Source organism: Primulina eburnea, chromosome 8, assembly GCF_022965805.1.
Source record: "Primulina eburnea isolate SZY01 chromosome 8, ASM2296580v1, whole genome shotgun sequence".
Lineage (NCBI taxonomy): Eukaryota > Viridiplantae > Streptophyta > Magnoliopsida > Lamiales > Gesneriaceae > Primulina > Primulina eburnea.
The window spans coordinates 34433087-34451923 of record NC_133108.1 but is presented as its reverse complement, the minus strand read 5'-3'; the positions used below and the strand labels follow the sequence as shown (position 1 = coordinate 34451923).

Sequence of the window (18837 nt, the reverse complement as noted above, 5' to 3'; positions counted from 1 at the left end):
GTAGAACCAGTTGTTCCAACACGGGATGTACCAGAACCTGATACTGCTTTAGCTGAGCATGATCTGAATCCACTAAATCGGGAAAAAATCCCTCTAAACCCTTTTGTTTGGAGAAAATCTCACCCTCCATCTTTAGTTATTGGAAATCCAGCAGCTCCATTAAGAACCATAAGGCAAATGATAAATGAATATGTGCATGCTGCTTTATTTCTCACCAAAGAAGATTGAAGAAGCTCTTATGTATCCTAGTTAGATTGAAGCTATGCAAGAAGAGCTAAATCAATTTAAAAGAAATGAAGTGTGGTTTCTTGTACCTAGACCATCTCATCAAGCAGTTATTGGAACTCGATGGGTACTTAGAAACAAGCTAAATGAAGAATGTACTATGGTTAGAGATAAAGCAAGATTGGTGGCTCAAAGTTTCAGACAAGAAGAAAGAATAGACTATGATGAGCCTATGCACCAGTAGCAAGGCTTGAAGCAATCAGAATATTCTTAGCCTTTGTTGCTTTCAAGAACTTCAAAGTTTATCAGATGGATGTAAAAATATCCTTCCTAAATGGTCTACTGCAAGAAGAAGCCTACGTTGAACAATCCCTGGGTTTTATTGATCATTTCTTACCGCATCATGTTTTTAAATTATACAAATCCCTGTATGGTTTGAAACAGGCACCTAGAGCTTGGTATGACACCATCTCACAATTTCTTATAAATCATGATTTTACCATCGGCGCAGTAGACAAGACTTTATTCACATTAGTTAAGAATAAGCACATTCTGTTAGTACAGATTTATGTTGATGACATTATCTTTGGGTCAACTAACCCCAAATTGTGTGAAAAATTTGCTAAGAGAATGCATGAACAATTCGAAATGAGCATGATGGGAGAATTGACATTCTTCGTAGGACTGCAGATCAAGCAACTCAATACAGGAATCTTCATAAATTAGGCTAAGTACACAAAGGAACTACTGAAAAAATTTGGCATGGAAACAAGCTTTGCTGCTTCTACTCCAATGAGTTCATCTACTAAGCTTGCAAAGATAAAAATAGAATTTTAGTAGAGGTAACTCAGTATCGTGGTCTTATTGGCTCATTGTTATATCTTACTGCAAGATTTCAGTCTAACCCTAAGCAATCACATTATATTGCTGCTAAACGAATTCTGAAATATTTGAAGAGTACTCAAAATGTCGGTCTATGATATCCCAATGACTCATCTTTTAATCTTATTGGATATTCAGATGCTGACTATGCAGGTTGCAAACTTGATAGAAAAAACACTAGTGGTTTTGCCAATTTCTTCGTGTAGGTTGATATCCTGGTTTAGTAAAAAGCAAACTTCCATAGCCACGTCTACTGCAGAAGTAGAATACATTGTTGCTAGAAGTTGCTGCTCTCAATTACATTGAATTCAACAACAACTTAAGGATTATGGAGTTCAAACCTCTGAATGACCTATATTCTGTGAAAATACCAGTTCTATAGCAATTACACACAATCCAGTACTTCATTCCAGAACGAATCACATTGACTTCAGACATCATTTTATTAGAGATCATGTGCAGAAGAAGGACATTCGTCTGGAATATGTCCCTACTGATCAACATGCAGCATATATCTTTACAAAGCATCTGCGTGAAAATAAGTTTTTTTATTTTCGTAAGGTTCTCGGTTTAATTGATTTTTCGTAACTACTAATTACTATCTTCTGTTTATTATGCATTTGGTAAAAGCAGTAGATAACAAGAAGTATGACAAAAATGAAATATTTCATTCATAAAATCAGATGTGTTACAATAGATAAGCAGTTACAATTGCTGATATTAGCAGTACTGAGATTTACAGAGGAAACCCTAACTAGAAGCTACTGAAATCACCCTCCTCGCTTCGCATGATCGTGGTTGTTGAAAGGGATTATTCCGAAGCTTAGATCTAATTATATAGAATAATCTAACTGATTATTCAAATTACAGGTCAAGGAATTTCTTCCAAATTCTCATCTCTTGGAGAACGATGTCTTCAAACATCTTCTTACGAGACGCCGGAAGTTTCCTCTGGAACTCCTCTGCTGCATCCGACTTAGGAAAAGACTGAGATGAATTACTTGCACTATCCATTTGTTAAGAGACTAAAGTGATTTCATTTGTGTGTTTGCAGGTATTTATATTCATCCTCGGGGAAGTCGAAGAGTCAAGTGACTACTCACCTCCTGCACGAATATCAAGAGTCATATGTCATTCCCTTGGATCTCGAATCTTCGCTTTTAATATTTATTTATTTGCATTATTTTAGGAGGAATATTTTTTATTGACTGATATTTTCGTGCCTTGTCAAAAACAGAAGGAGATGTGTCTTTTTAATAAAACAATGTGTCTACTTGTTTTATCAAAGTACTGGATATATTTCAGTACTTCCAGTAGATATTATCATAAAACGACAAATCCTCTTCTGATATTTTTTCAGTAACCGCTGAGGACAGCCTGCCTTTTCATTGATTTTCAAAATTTTTAAACTCATTGGCTTACCTGACACTCAATGTTTAACTTTTCAAAAACTCAACCGTAAACATATTGACACGTGTCCCTATGTTTACACCGACGACTGTACATTTTGAATATTAACCGCCTTTTCTTTCTCACTTCAACTTTTACGATTTCAGACTATTGCATACTAGTTACTACTTTGTCTCACATTTCTCTACTATAGAATCTACTTCGAATCCATCTTATTTGCAGAAATGGTTGGAGCTTATATACTCAACACTTACCAAGTCAACTTTGCAGCAGTTTTGACCATCAAAGATGAAAACCTTTTCAATATGTTCAAGGCCATTGAGAAATCTCGTGTTATAAGATTTCTGGAAGCACCGACGATCATCTACAAGACTACCCTCTTGGAATTCTATGCCAAAGCAACCATTGAGGATGGAAAAATCAAATACTCTCAGGGAGATGCATCCATCACCATTGATGTTGCACTTCTGGGATCAAATTTCTTTCTTCCAATCTCAGGTAATTTTGAATGTTCGGTTGTTTCTGTTCTTACCTCTTTCTCAGCTTCTGGAGAGGAACTCTCTCCCTCGTGCTTTAAGAAGCTTCTGAAGATGGAGTACCAAGTAGTCGTCGATATTGTGGCAAAGGCGCTTCTGGTCAAGGATGGTACTTTTGATAAGCTGACCAAGGAAAAAATTCAAGTGATGATAGCCATCACTTCTGGAGCTAAAATGGATTCCAGTCGTTTTCTGTTCAAAATCATGAAGGATATGATTTTGAAAAGAGGTACCTGGTTTTGTTGTTCAGATCAGCAAAATGTTGAAGGATGCTGGTTTTCACTGACTTCTGAACAGGATGGTTCTTATGTCACAATGGCCGAAATGTACTTGTTTTAAGGTCAAAGTCAACTGTGACTGAATTTGTTGCTCTCAAGAACGAAATTGGCGATGATCAAACTGAGGCTCAAGACCCTCAGAAGAAGGTCAAAAGGAAGAGAGTGATTGTCGTGATTGATTCAGATAAGAGCATATCTGAAAAGTCTGCTGCTCTGACCAAAGCCTCACTCCCAACCATCCCAAGCAAAAAAAAAAAAAACCAGAACCACCATTCGTCTCAAGAAAACAGCAGCCCTTGATGATTTTGGCCCTATCCCTCTGAGACAAGTTTTTCAGAAGTCACCTCTTCAAAACCAGAATCTATCCCCTCCTCAAAACCAGCAGTCATCCTTCCGCAACAACTTCCACCTCTTTTCAGACTCTCAGACCCTTGTCTGGAGTTGTTATCAGAGAACCTTTAGCCGGGTCTTCTTGTTTTAGACATGTGCTGTCTACATCTTCTACAGACAAAGGAAAAGGAAAACTTATTGAAGAACCACAAATTCATGGCGCCAAGTCATATGTCCATACTGCTATTGATCTTCACATGGACGTAATTGATAAATATTCTAGTGAAGACATGATTTTCTTTGATGATTGGCTAAATGTAAGAGTTTTCCACCCAATCACATATCTAAGAACACTAGGTGCCTAAGCAAAAATGGTGAAGAATGAAAAGCAGGTCTTTGCTTCTGCTAAGACCAAAAATTTGATTGCGGCTATCAATAGAAGAAGTTACATTCTTGATCAGTTAAAATGTCAAAAGCTGGATTCTATCTTCAAGACCTTAAAGTCTAACTTTGATTCTATGAATCTTACTGCTATTCAAGACCAGAATGTGATTCAAATTCTGACTGACCGATTGAGAGTGATCAATGAGCAACTTCTTGCTCAAGAACAGGCTTTTGCAGAGCCTTTGCAGTACCAAGTAGGTTTTGTCCCAGACATTCTTCAGATTAAGCCAGTTGAGGAAAGGACCACAGCTCCTTCAGAAGTTAAGGTCTCCAGTACTCCTGCATCCCAGACATTGCCTACTCAGTCATCATCTCTTATTTCTGTTCGTGAATTGGCTTCAGTTGATGAAGTAATTCAATCTATTGTTATTGCTGCCTCTAATGCACCAGAAGCATCTCAGGCTGTTAATATGGTACTTTCAGAAGCTCAACCAGCGGATCACCAATGGAAGAATCAGATGATGCTCCATCCCAATCATTGCCAAATTTGGAGAAAATTTCTGCTGAACACCAAGCAAAAATGAAAGATCTTTTGAATATTCCATCTGAATCTATTCCAACTTTTGAGCCACTGAAGCTGCCCAACCCGAAGAGAGTACAGCTCCTGAACAAACTACTGCTGCTGGAGGAACTTCTGCAGAACAATCTACTACTCCATCTGCTGCTCCACCGGAAACTGTCACTTCTATTGCTTTGATTATCCCTCTTACTGATTCACCTGCTTGCATCGCTCATCTTGCAGAGATCAGACAACGTATGCTTCAAAGATCTCCATCCCCGGAAGACCAGTTTGATCTTGAATTTCAGATAGATATTCTGCAAAAAAAATTCTGAACAATCTGAGATAGTTAAACAGTTGTCTTTTGAACATGGTGATGATGTTAGTGCCACCAAATTCTTCCGTGACCGCATCTCTAAAGAGGTCACTCTCACGGCAGAATCGTTGGCCAAGCTACATGTTGAAACCAGTGTATTTCGGAAAAATGTTCTCTCAAGTAACGGTAACATCTTGATTGGTCAAGCTGATATCCTTAAAATGTCTTTGATCATGATTCGTCGATTCGCTCAGTCTCCAACAAAGTTGAAGCTATGGATTCGAGACTGGAACTTATTGATACCAAGATTGAGTTTCAATCTCAATCTATTCTCGCTCTTAATGAACGAGTTTCGAATCAAGCCCCATATTTGGAGATGCTGAATCATTGAATTATTACCCTTACTGGCTGCGTGGATGACTTATTCACTCAAATTCAAGTTCATGATGCCAGAAATGGGAAAGCAGAAGGCAGGACAGAAGAAGGCAGAACTGGAGGACATCTTGCAGAATCTTCCTTCAAAAATCAAGATCCTCAGGATGAGGAAACAATGTTCAGGGATGTTGGAACTACTGATTAAACTCTTTAATATTTATTTATTTACTTATCAAGTATCTTTTTATAATTGCTATCTGCTTTATATCATAACTGTTGTTCTTCATTGTTACTAACATTTAGGTTTTGGACATCACCACAAAGGGTGAAATTGTTAGACTTAATTTAATTGTGGTGATGAGAGTCAAAACCAGTAGGCCGTGATAGTAAAATCAGAAGACAGTGTAATAAAAAAAATCTCTCATATCGGTTAAACAGAAGCAGTACTTTTCAAGTACTTAACGCTGCATATAAAGAAGAATGAGAACTTAGAAAAGCATAAGCAGAAGTTAGCTTAAACAAGAAGAAATTAACGTCTTGTGTTTGATAGTTAAAAGTCTTAAATGTTACCGTTACTTTACCTAGTACTAGCATTAATTGCAACATTAATGATGTACGAAGACATTTAACGCTCCTTACTAGTTTGGTATGAAACAAAGACTTATTTTTGTGAAGCTTTCTGCAGGACTCTTTTTAGGTGATAAAGCTAATTTACTCAGAGTCAAAGAAGCCGTTTTGTTTATCGACATTGGATTCAAAGCTTTCTATATATAAGGATCAACTCTATAGAGAAAATAACCCTTATCATTTTCAAAAAACACATTACATATCCAACATTTTTTTGAGCAAATCAAAGAACTTCTTTATATCTTCAAGCTCAGCATATGGAATAGCAGCACACTCGTTATAGTAATTATCTGATCTTCTGAGATCATATTGTGCTGCTGTTTCGTTATCTCTTCACAAGCAATTCACTTTACTATATCTTATTGAGAAGAGTCTGTAATCTGGAAAAGAGTCTTTTCCATAACTTTGTTGTGTTCATTCTATTGTGTTGTAAAACTAAGAGTTTCAGTAGGCTAAGGATAAGTCCTACTGAAGTGAGTGTGTATACGAGTTGTACTGTAATAACTAAAGTATTTTAGTGATACCTTCTAGGAAACAAAAGAAGGAGAGACGTAGAAGATTTCATATTCGAACTTACTGAAACAACCAATGTCTACTACCTACTGTTTTATTGTTTTCACCCTCATACCATCATATCGTTTTTGCACTTATTATTGTGATCTGTTGGATATTTATTTGAACAAGATAAGCTATAATCTCTAACAGGATTCTAGCACCCTCTGCAAAAACATCCCACAAAGGAACGAGTTTATTCATCCCCCACTCCATCTAAACTCTACTTCGATCCCCAACATGCCCCGTGCTTTTTCAAAAAATATTTGTCCCTTTACCATTATATATAAAACACGCATTTCAGCTATTTTAGGTTTCAGATATGCAAAAAAGCACTCGCCGCCGTTTGATTTGGCAGGGATAGTCAGCAAAATCGACCATTTACTGACACTAATTTTCATTTTCCTCCCACCAAGACCATTGATCAAATTCTAATTTTATTCTTAGACTTTAAAACGATGATTCAAATCATTCCAAACTTAACATATTACCTTAGAATAGACCCGTGAATATTTATTTGATGTAACTTAAGCTTGTCAACTAATTTCTCAATCTTTTTTAAACCTAGACGTACGTCCCGGTTTTGACTCGTATTAACTCGAAACTTAACCAAACTTGAACCAAGGCTTAATAACACCTAATCATACCCTAGGCAACCCAAATCATGTCCTTCAGAACCCTTAAAGATGCCTAGACAGCTGCTGCACTTCTCTTGCCCTAGGTTCAAAACCCTAACTTGACCAAAACATTAATCCCTTCGTTACTAGCCCTTGGTCAACCCCACTTGTAACGCCCCAGATTCGACGAATGTCCTCACTGTATCAAGACGGGTCTTTCTATCGTGTTTATGTTCTCACTCACACGCACCCTAGGAAACTTCATAGGGGGTCACTCATCCCAAAATTGCCTTAAGTCAAGCACGCTTAACTTTATCGTTCTTATGTGATGAGCTACCAAAAAGAAGATGCACCTTCTTGATATGAGTATCAAATATTTTAAGCCTTCTTCAACTGCACAGTCCATTACATTGAACAATCTCGGAATCCCTCTCCTTCCGGTGTAAGATCAGTTCATTCAAGTTCCCTCCGCCTAGAAGCCTGCCAGGAGCCGCTCATTGTCCGTGCAACCTCATGGCACCGACGATCACCCCCCGCCATCTTCGGCCCCGGGCCTCACACCACCAGCCTCTATGCCACTTTCCTAAGATCGTGCATGGATGTCCCTACAACCCGCGACCATGGCTAGGTTGTTTCCTAACCGCGCGCCTTCTACTCCTAGCTCCTCCAGCCTTGCGTAGACAACCATGACTCGTTGCTAGGACCCTCATGAGCCCAGCCTCTCGCCTTGAAAGTACCCCGTGCATCCCCTTCCCTTTCTCCCAACAAAACGTAAGCCCAGCCTTATGAGCACCCAAATCGAGCGGCCCTCCTTCCTGTACCATACCAAGCCTACTTCCTCACACCAAGGGCCACAAGACCACCCTCCTAGGACTCCTGAACATGTCACAACAGCAGCTGGTGGCCGCGCCCTCCTAGGACCAAACCCAAACCCTAGGACTCTAGAATCCCAAATTTTCGTTCATCCTCTTGCCCTCTCCTTTACGGCCTTTAAACATGCTCCTAAGGACCCTTAAACATGTTGAAAAAAATCCTTTCAAGTACCCCTACCATGGCGGCCCTTTTTTGCATCATTAAGAAGAGTCTTATAAAATGAAACACTAGTTTTGTACATGTATAGCCATAAAAACGAAAATAAAATAAGTGTATCATGCTTTTCATGCAATCATGTATCAAAACATATAATGTGGTGTGAAATATGAATGAAGGAAGATTAAGGCGTGTCTTTCCATTTATTACGCACGAAAAACGACTTGTCCTGTGAGGAACGTTGGCGGAGTAACGGGGGAAGAAGCTTGCCGAGTTTTCTTCGAAACTTGCGTGGCTTACCTCTCCAAATTTCGTGCGGTGTGTGGTGTGTTGCTGAAGAAGAAACCTTGCACTCTAGGGTGAGGGGGCATGGGTTTATGGTGGGTTTTGGGGAGGGTTTTTGGATTAATATTTTTTTAATTAAAACTCATGGTATAAGCTTGGGTTGAGCCATTAGTTAATATTTAAAATATTTTAGTTAGGAAAGGTTATGAAAATATTAGCCGAGTTCTCCAAAAGTTCATATTTTCATCGAAAATTGAACACGGTTTAAAATACGACTCAACGTATAAAAACACCTCGAAACACCCTATTTTCGAAAATTCCATTTAAAATACACCACACATTAAACAATTAAAAATGATCATTTAATAAAAAAAAATTCCCTTATATGGTCCCGCTCTCCGTTCCTTGATTGCGTCTAGAATAATCTTAAAAAAAAAGTTTTATGCATTCTAACAGAAAATCATATTTTAAAAACATGTATCCATGCACCTCATATATAAAATTTATGCAATTAAAACCATTTAATTAGTCATTTTTCATTTTTCCTAGATTTACATGCAATTGGATTACGTTATCATATTTTGAACCTTACAAATGAGGTTTTCCCGGAGGAAAACGAAGGAAGTCACAAGAACTACGTACTTGAATCCAATTTTGTTTCTTTGTATTAGCAAGTTAAGAAGAAATGTGTGTTGGTATTTGAGTTGTCAGAGGATAATTCTTGTTGGGTTCAAACATTTCGCGCTTATCTGAGTCCTATTTCAGCTAGGGGTGGGAGTCGGCCGATTCGGTCCAGTTTTTCTCTATAATGGTTCGGTTTTCGGTTTTGAATATATCTGGTCCAAAATCAAATCATTTTCTTACGGTTCGGTCCGGTTTTTTTGTAATACGGTTCATTTATATGGTCGGTTATATACAGTTATATAATACTTTGTTAAGAAATAAAATTGTACATCACTTGATGCATGATGGATGCAACACATATAAAAGAAACAATAATAGTAGATGAGTAGAACGTATATGATTATAATACACTTATGACTTAACATTCTAAGCTTCAATAACAATTTGAATTACAATTTCAAACAATAGTTCTTCAATAAAAAGATACTGAGTCATTAAATTCCAATTCTCAGACCCCAAAATGCACATAGATTTTACATCTCAAATCTCAATACATTTAGCAATATGAGCTTCAACAACAATTTGAACTTTCAATTGTCAATATTGGACTTTTCACATGACTAAGGCTCATTTATTAGCTAATTATACAAAAAACCCTATAGTTAAATATAATATGGTCGGTTTGGTTATTTTGATTTTCTAGGGATCAGAACAGTAAACCGAACCGAAAAATCGTATTTCTTTAATTTTGAAACTGTAACCGGTCGAAAAACCAATAAACCGAACCATTTAAACCGAATTTTTTAGCTCGATCGGTTATTTCGTGTTTAACCAAACTATGTACACCCCTAATTTCAGCTGTTTTTCCAAAGATGAATGGTGCAGAAGTTAAGGTTTTCGGTATTGTTAGAGAAGAAAATGAAGAAGATTTTGTAGTCTTGCTTCATTCTCATCATAAGATTGTGTTGTATAGGCTATGGGACGGTGAATTTGGGCTCGTATTCCACTTGAAAATGCAAGGATTTGGTAGATATTGTAGGCTTCAGTTTGATCAGAACAATGTGTTCCAGCTTGTTGAGACTTTGGCTCCCCTTTGATATCCACGAGACTCAAATTTTTGTTTTATTTTAAATGTTTTTAATCTTAAGGCGTGTTTGGATGGACTTGGAGGGGATTCAATATCCTTCGATTTGATATTCCTATCCCTGTACATTTTATTTCTCACCAAGATTTCTTTTGTCTAAGTAGTTGGAAAATACACCTAAAACCAATTATTATCTTAATTTTATCCTTCCATAAATTATTATTTTATTTTATTTTTATTACAAGCTATAAAGTATTTATAAACATAATAATTTCACAATTGATCCCGTCCCGTAATTAAGTATTGGACTATTGGTTGTAAGAAAATATGGCAAATTTTTTATTTCTCTTTCTGAAAAAAACTCTAAACCTTAAATCAACCAAACATATATCGTATTTTTAATATATATTTTTTATAAATAAATATATTTAATTATATTCCTCAGTACAATAGTCGTTTTTAATTCAATTTTTATAATTACCCAAAAATTATTCGACTAATATATTATCTTTTAATTAATGCACTATGTTATATCTTATGTATCATCAAAATAACTACATACCGTGATGTTATCTGGTTTATGCCAAAATATACTTTGGAGTGAGTCTCATGTGAGACCGTCTCACGGGTCATAATCCGTGAGACGGGTCAATCCTACCCATATTCACAATAAAAAGTAATACTTTTAGCATCAAAAGTAATACTTTTTCATGGGTGATCCAAATAAGAGATCCGTCTCACAAATACGACCCGTGAGACCGTCTCACACAAGTTTTTGCATTTACGTTGAAGCCGATACTATATTAATAGGGGGTTAATAGGAGCTAGTTTGGTACTTAGTTGGCTGGCTTATTATAAAAGTATTCTGCTTTCAAAGGGGATGATTATTTTTAATTTAAAATTTACTTTATAAGTTAATCAATTTCACAGTTAAAGTAGATTTGGATTTTCTAAATCTACGGATTTGGAATTTACTTTTTATTTGATAAAAATTTAAATTAGTGTGAAACAAAGATACTAAATTTTGATAAAAATAAGCTTTTAGAAAAATAATTTATATATTTTAAAAATAGAAAATAAGTTTTAATTTACTATGAATTAAATTTCTCAAAGTATTAAACAAAGTACCTACGTATGTATTAATATTTGGAAAGTCGTCGTAAAATTTGGAAAGTAGACTAAAATTTAAATTTAAGCAATACAAATTTAATGTTTCTGTAACATTTGAAAAATAAACTAAAAATTGAAATTAGGTTATAAAAATTTAATTTGGGAAATTACTAAAGTTTTGTGGAGATTAATTAAATCAAATCCATCAAAATCCAAAAAAATAATAATTGTACGAATAACATCTTATAGTACAAATCCAAAAAAAATGTCTTTTTTATAAAATTCTTACGTTTTAAAAATTAGATATAAAATCTTCAACAAATAGTACAAATTTTCTTTTCTTAAAAAAAACTCAAGTTTGCCTATTTTTAAAAGCAATAAATTATAAAAGAACTTCAACTTTACTTTTTTAAAAAAGTTTTTTTTGTCATAATTTCAATTTGTCCAGTCTTTTTTATGAAACTCTTACAGTGTGTTTGGCATCCAGGATTGAGAGGATTTTATGGGATTTAGAATTGGATTTGGAATTGGATTTGAAATTCAAGGATTTTGAATTCTATTTGGTGTTTGGTTTAAAAGTTAAAAATAGTATTTACAAATCCATTTCTTGTTTGGAGAAAAAAAGATTCGAATTTGAAATTTTAAAATTTTACTAAGCTACCCTTATTAATCATAGTGCACATAAAATAATAATTAAAAAAAATCATCAAACAAATTTAAAATATGAAAATTTAAATCCAGAAAAATTATCAATAAAGAAACCAAAACAATCTAAAACATCAATAAATTCATCAATGAATCTAATGCATAATCAAATATCATATTTTATCCTAAGATGAGTTGTTCATTTTCCAATTCAACCACCGAACACGAGCATGATGTGGAATCCCCAAGAACCAAATAAAAAGGGAAGATGATTTGAAGAATCAAACGATGATTCATGATAATTAGTTTTATATTATACAAGTTAATGAATTATATTATTACTATCTTGATAATAAGTCTCCTCCCGCCGACTATACACGTAAATCTCCTCAAATTTGTGTCAATTGCATTGAATTTATATCATGATGTATTTTTTTTGTTTATTTGATTGTTGTGTCACACTTTTCTCCAGTGATGATAGATGAATGAAATATTATATTTCATTTGGATAAAAGAGTAATTCTGTGTTTTTAAATTCCAAATCCCATCAAATCTTATCAAATTTGATGGGATTTGGATATTCTTATTGAAATCCTATGAAATCCCATGAAATCCTAAGCAAATCCGAATTCCATTTTTGACTCAAATTGCCAAACATAAAAAATAGAATTTTGAAATCCAAATCCCCTCAAATCCCACCAAATCTGGGTTGCCAAACACAGTGTTACGTTTTAAAAAATTAGATATAAAATCTTCAACAAATAGTACAAATTTTCTTTTCTTAAAAAAAACTCAAGTTTGCCTATTTCTAAAAGCAATAAATTATAAAAGAACTTCAACTTTACTTTTTTAGAAAAGTTTTTTTTGTCATAATTTCAATTTGTCCAGTTGTTTTTTCAGAAAAGAATTGTCCCTTTACCATTATATATAACACACACATTTCAACTACTTTAGGTTTCATGGATGTCAAAAGGCCATCGTCGCCGTCTGATTCGGCGGAGATAGTCGGCAAGATCGACGATTTACTGACATTAATTTTCTTGTTTCTCCCAGCAAGACCCTTGATCAGATTCCAATTGGTGAGCAAACACTGGAAATCTCTCATCTCCGACGAGCGGTTCACTTATCTCCACACCCTCCGCTTCCGTGCCCATAAGCAGCCTTCGTTCATCCTTCGAGCGAACTTATCGGCGTTTTTTTACTTCAATCACATGGATAAAACCTTCTGCCACTTCCGTATCGGGTTTTCCTATCCCAAAATATTGCAATCTTGTAATGGGTTGTTATTGCTAGAGTGCAGAAATTCTCCCTTCGGATGGAAGAAGTACTACGTCTGCAATCCAACTAATAAAAATATTAGAAAATTGGTTTTAGAGAACAAGAAGAAAGATTTGATTTCAGGACTCTGTCTGGCTTTTGATCCTCTAAAATCACCAAATTATAAAGTTGTTTGTGTAAAAGGTAAGGAAGATTCACTCTTGGAATACATCATCGAAGTTTATGATTCCAAAGATCATGCATGGTCTAGCTTGGGCCCCCCATTTTCAGATTTACCCAACACTCAATTCTACAATGGGATATACTTGAACAATGGGATTTACTGGATCAAGCCTCGCGCAAGATCTCGTTTCTTGGATCTTGAAAAGGGATTTGTAGCAGACCTTCCAACAATCAGGTTTCGCCGAAGGAAAACGGGGGAAAGTCACAAGAACTACGTACTTGAATCCAATGGACACATTCATTGTGTTTCTTTGTATTTACATGTTAAGACAAAATCCGTGTTGGTATTTGAGTTGTCAGAGAACAATTCTTGTTGGGTTCAAATATTTCACGCTGATCTGAGTCCGATTTCAGCTGTTTTTCCAGAAATGAATGGTGCAGAAGTTAATGTTTTGGGTATTGTCAGAGGGAAAAAGGAAGAAGATTCAGTTGTCTTGCTTCATTTCCATCATAAGATTGTCTTGTATAGGCTCTGGGACGGTGAATTTGAGCTCGTATTTGACTTGAAAATGCAAGGATTTGGTAGATATTGTAGGCTTCAGTTTGATCGGAACCATGTTTTCCAGCTGGTTGAGACTTTGGCTCCCCTTTGATGTCCACCGAGGCTCAAATTTTTATTTTATTTTAAATGTTTTTAATCTTGAGGCATGTTTGGATGGACTTGGAGGAGATTCAATATCCTTGATTTGATCCTCCTATCTCTATTCATTTTATTTCACACCAAGAATTATTTAGTCTAAGGAGTTGGAAAATACTCCTAAAACCAATTATTATCTTAATTTTGTCCTTCCATAAATTTTTATTTTTATTTTTTTTACCAGCTGTAAAGTATATATAACTAAAAAAACATAATAATTTCACAGTTGATCCCGTAATTAAGTATTGGATTCTTGGTATACCACGTTAGTTTGTCCTCCAATTTCAATAATTGGAGATATGTATATTATATCATATTTTTAAAATATATTTTCATAAATAACTATATTTTATTATATTCCTCACTAAAATAATCGTTTTTAATTCAATTTTTATAATTACCCAAAAATTATTCGACCAATATATTATCTTTTAATTAATGCACTATATTATATCTTATGTATCATCAAAATAACTAAATACCATGATTTTATCTAATTTACGCGAAAATATACTTTGAGGCCGATACTATATTAAAAGTATTAATAGGAGTTAGGATGGTGCTTGACTGGCTGGCTGATTATAAAAGTATTCGTGCTTTCAGAGGGGATGATTATTTTAATTTAAAATATTACTTTCTAAGTTAATAAATTTCATAATTAAAGTAGATTCGATTTGGATTTGGATTTTTCTTTTGAAAGAAATTTCATTAATCATGTGAAATGTTACAAAATCCAAATGTTCAATCAAACAATGCGGAATATCAAAATAAATAGATGGACTAGCATAGAAACGAGCATCTTGGTAAGAGCATGAGCTGCAAAATTTGCATGTCTATAAACAAACTGAACCGAGAACGAGGTTCTTTGGTGCAAAAGATATTTGCGTTGGTGCACAATAGCTCCAAATTCAGTACCGTCATTTTTTAGAGATTGTATAGCATCAACCACCGTATTTGCGTCAAGCTCAAAGATCACATTTTCAAGATTCAATTCATTCATCCAAATAATAGCTTTTATAAGGCAAGAACTTCACATTCCTCAACAATGGGATTCCCATCATAGTGTTTCATTCAACAGGCCATAAACTCTCCATTTTAATCAAGTAAAACACAACTAAGCCAAAACATATTGCTCGAGGTAAACAAGTCAGCGTCCATATTGCATTTCAGAAAGTGAGGTGGAGGTTTATGTCATCGCTTACAAATTGGAACACCATTTGTTGAGTTTGTATGGGGTAATTGCCTTCTAATTTTTGCTGCAACAAATCATAAAAAGTCTGTAATGCATAATGGATTACTTGAGTTGATGTACTCTATGTATTATTCCCGAGTTTTTCATTTCTTTGTCTCCATAAACTCCGGGGACTCGGGCTCTAACTCAATTCTATCTGGGATTAAATGGATCTGTGAGAAAATGTGGGTCAAATTTTCGCTTTTTAACATTAAATCAAATGTTAATACTAAGCATAATCTTTCTTTATTAAATTACAACACACATACTGTACAAACATAATAACCGTGTCTTGTTCTAATGCATCAATCCGAACTAGTGTTTAATACAAAATATCAAAATACAAGTAGTCCAAGTCTAATAAAAGCCACTAGTCATCTTCTGCGCCCGTAGTCACTACGCTATCTCGAACTTATCTCTGTCGTGACCTAGATCCTGCCCCACCTGTTGTTATGCACACATACAGACATAACAACAGACGGAAACTCCGGTGAGAACAAATCCCAGTATAAAATATGTATACATGCATATGCATTATAAAATCATAAAGCACAATATCATGCATGTAACATAAATCATAGGTTCCATAGTCTATGAAACCAATCTATAAAAACATGCAATGCAAATCAACTCATGTCTTGACTCAACTCGACTCTACTCTAGGGATCCCGGGGTGAATAAGACGTCACTGTCTGTTACCTACCCTCCCAATCGGGGTAACTGTACGTCTTACTCCTAGACTTCGGTCGTGTCTGTATCGAATGTCTACAATCGGAGGAAGTCTGCTCCTATGCGTCGATACACCGAACAGTCTAGTTTTTGACAAATCTGTCCACGACTCTCCTATCTCAATGCTTGAATATAAATATATAGACAAAGCATGATCATATCAAGAGATTTGAATATAAATCTATAAACAAATCCAAATCATATCAAAGACATAAACAATAAATCTAGTATGTGATTTTGTTGGGAAACTCCAATCACATCTGATTCAAGTCGTGTCTTCCCTATAATCACATGAATTATACCTTCTTGTCGTTCGTAGAAGTCGAAGTCTTGAATACGAATATGTCAATATCAATCTGAAATGGCAATGTAGAGATGCACCATATCAAATACAATTCAATAATCCATCTTGGTGCAATTTCAACGGCATAACGGCGTAGTTCTCGATACCGGTCAATCCAACTCTCACATATAATCAAATCAATTCTCAGCAATGCATAATCACCATCATAAACACATGATAGTACTCAAATGCTGCATATTTAACTCTAAACATGCTGGAAAAATCGTAACAATTTCATTTGTGATCCAATAATCGATCCATTAACGGTTCTACAATCACTACAATCATATGAGTACATAATCTCTATCATATCAAGTTTCCCCCAACATCTACAATTCAGAACATGCTGAAATTGAATGAAACTTACATCCTCTTGTAGCCTATGATGCAAGGAACGAGAATCTCAACTTAGATTAAACTTTGGATGAGTAATTCTTACACAATCAAATGATAAGGTTGAGAGGAAATCTTGGAAACCCTTTTGTTCTCTCGTTCTCAGCTGCTGGAAATGATCCAAATGAAGACTCAGCACAATTCTATATATATACCATGCCATGTGTCTACTTGAGAAGCAAAGGTGGATTTCTCGTATGCAGCACCGCGGGTGCGGTAGATTCAGGAGCGCGGATGCGCTGTGCTCTCGGCACCAATTTCATTTTCTGAAATTCGACGACCGCGGGTGCGGTCTTGCTTCGAATAAAATTTCCTACCCTACTGGACATCTACCGCGGGTGCGGTCTTGGTTGCACCGCAGGTGCGGTCACTACACTGTAAAAATGCCCAAGTTTCTGTCCATGCACCGCGGGTGCGGTGGCTCTTTGACCGCGGGTGCGGTGTGGTTTCGGCCTCACCTTCAAAAATTCCTATTTAATGACCGCGGGTGCACTCCTTCTCTAGACGCGGGTGCGGTCTATCTTGTACTCAAAACTCTGATTTCTCATGCATTTTCTCCCCTCATTACATGTCATGCATTCTTATATCTTTCGAGTCTCACGTCAATGAAGACTAATAATCTCGAGCCTTACATTTCTCCCTCTCTAAGAAATGATTTCGTCCTCGAAATTGCAGACAATCTATCAAAGTATGAACATAAGCAATATAATCAAAACTTCATAATTACTCACATCATATGAATAACTCGGGATGTCTCTGTCTCATATCTGCTTCTGTCTCCCAAGTCGCTTCTTCGATGCCATGACGACTCCACTGAATTTTCACTAGCGGAATAGTCTTCGTTCTGAGTTATTTTTCTTTCCGATCAAGAATCTGTATCGGTTGCTCGACATAGCTCAAAGTCTGATCAAACTCGGCCTCGTCAGGGTGAATGACATGAGAAGTATCTGGCATATATCTACGCAACATCCATACATGAAAAACGTCATGTATCCCGGATAACGAAGGAGGAAGAGCAAGTCGATATGCTCGATCGCCAATCTTTTCAAGGATCTCGTATGGACCGATGTATCTAGGAGACAACTTTCCATGCTTGCCAAATCTGACAACGCCTCTGAAAGGAGAAATCTTTAGAAGCACTTTGTCTCCTTGCTCAAATACCAACGGTCTACGTCTGACATTGGCGTATTTGGCTTGCCTATCTTGTGCCGTCTTCATTCTTTTCTGAATGATCTTCACCTTCTCAATCATGTCACGTATCATATCAGGCCCAAGTTCTGGTACCTCAGATACATCATCCCAGTACAACGGAGATCTGCACTTCTTGCCATACAAAGCTTCAAACGGTGCTATCTCGATACTCGTCTGATAGCTGTTGTTATACGAGAATTCACATAATGGCAGTGAATCTTGCCAACTAGTACCAAAATCTAGTACTACAGCTCTCAGCATGTCCTCTAAAGTCTGGATAGTCCGCTCTGACTGTCCATCTGTCTGAGGATGATATGCAGTACTCAGGTGTAATGTCGTACCTAAAGCCTACTACAAACTGTGCCAAAAGTGTGAAGTGAATCGTGAATCACGATCTGATACGATAGACTTCGGCACGCCATGCAATCTGACTACTTCTCGGACATAGATCTCAGCCATCTGATCGTGTCGATATGTCATTCTGTATGGAATAAAACACGCTGATTTAGTTAGTCTGTCAATAATGACCCAAATCGCGTCACAGCCCCAAGATGATCGAGGTAGCTTCGTCACGAAGTCCATGGAAATGTGATCTCATTTCCATTCTGGAATAGACAAACTCTGAAGTAAACCTCCGGGCTTCTTTCTCTCAGCCTTCACCTGTTGGCAGTTTAAGCACTTAGACACAAATTCTGCAATGTATGTCTTCATCTGTTTTTACCAGAATTGTGTCTTCAAATCGTTGTACATTTTTCGGCCTCCAAGATGAATGCTAAACCGACAACAATGCGCTGCTGACAAGATCTGTTGTTTCAATTCTGAAACATCTGGCACTACAAGACGGTTATTCACGTATAGTACCTGATCACGTACCTGATATTCGGATATATGCCCTGATCTGACCATATCAATCGATTTCTGCACATTTGGATCAATTCTCTGTGC

At 36.1% G+C, this 18837-nt stretch overlaps 1 protein-coding gene across 1 annotated transcript; it reads left to right on the top strand.

Annotated features, from left to right (window-relative positions):
- Positions 1-12827: 12827 nt before the first annotated feature.
- Positions 12828-14016, top strand: LOC140839190 (F-box protein At5g07610-like). The gene has a single exon (XM_073205821.1). It carries the CDS (start codon positions 12828-12830, stop codon positions 13959-13961), a length of 1134 nt encoding a protein of 377 aa, XP_073061922.1. The 3' UTR covers positions 13962-14016.
- The last annotated feature ends 4821 nt before the right edge of the window (positions 14017-18837 follow it).

What these genes read in the sequence shown, in the direction of transcription:
- LOC140839190 (XM_073205821.1), top strand. Translation starts at nt 12,828, where the DNA reads ATGGATGTCAAAAGGCCATCGTCGCCGTCTGATTCGGCGGAGATAGTC.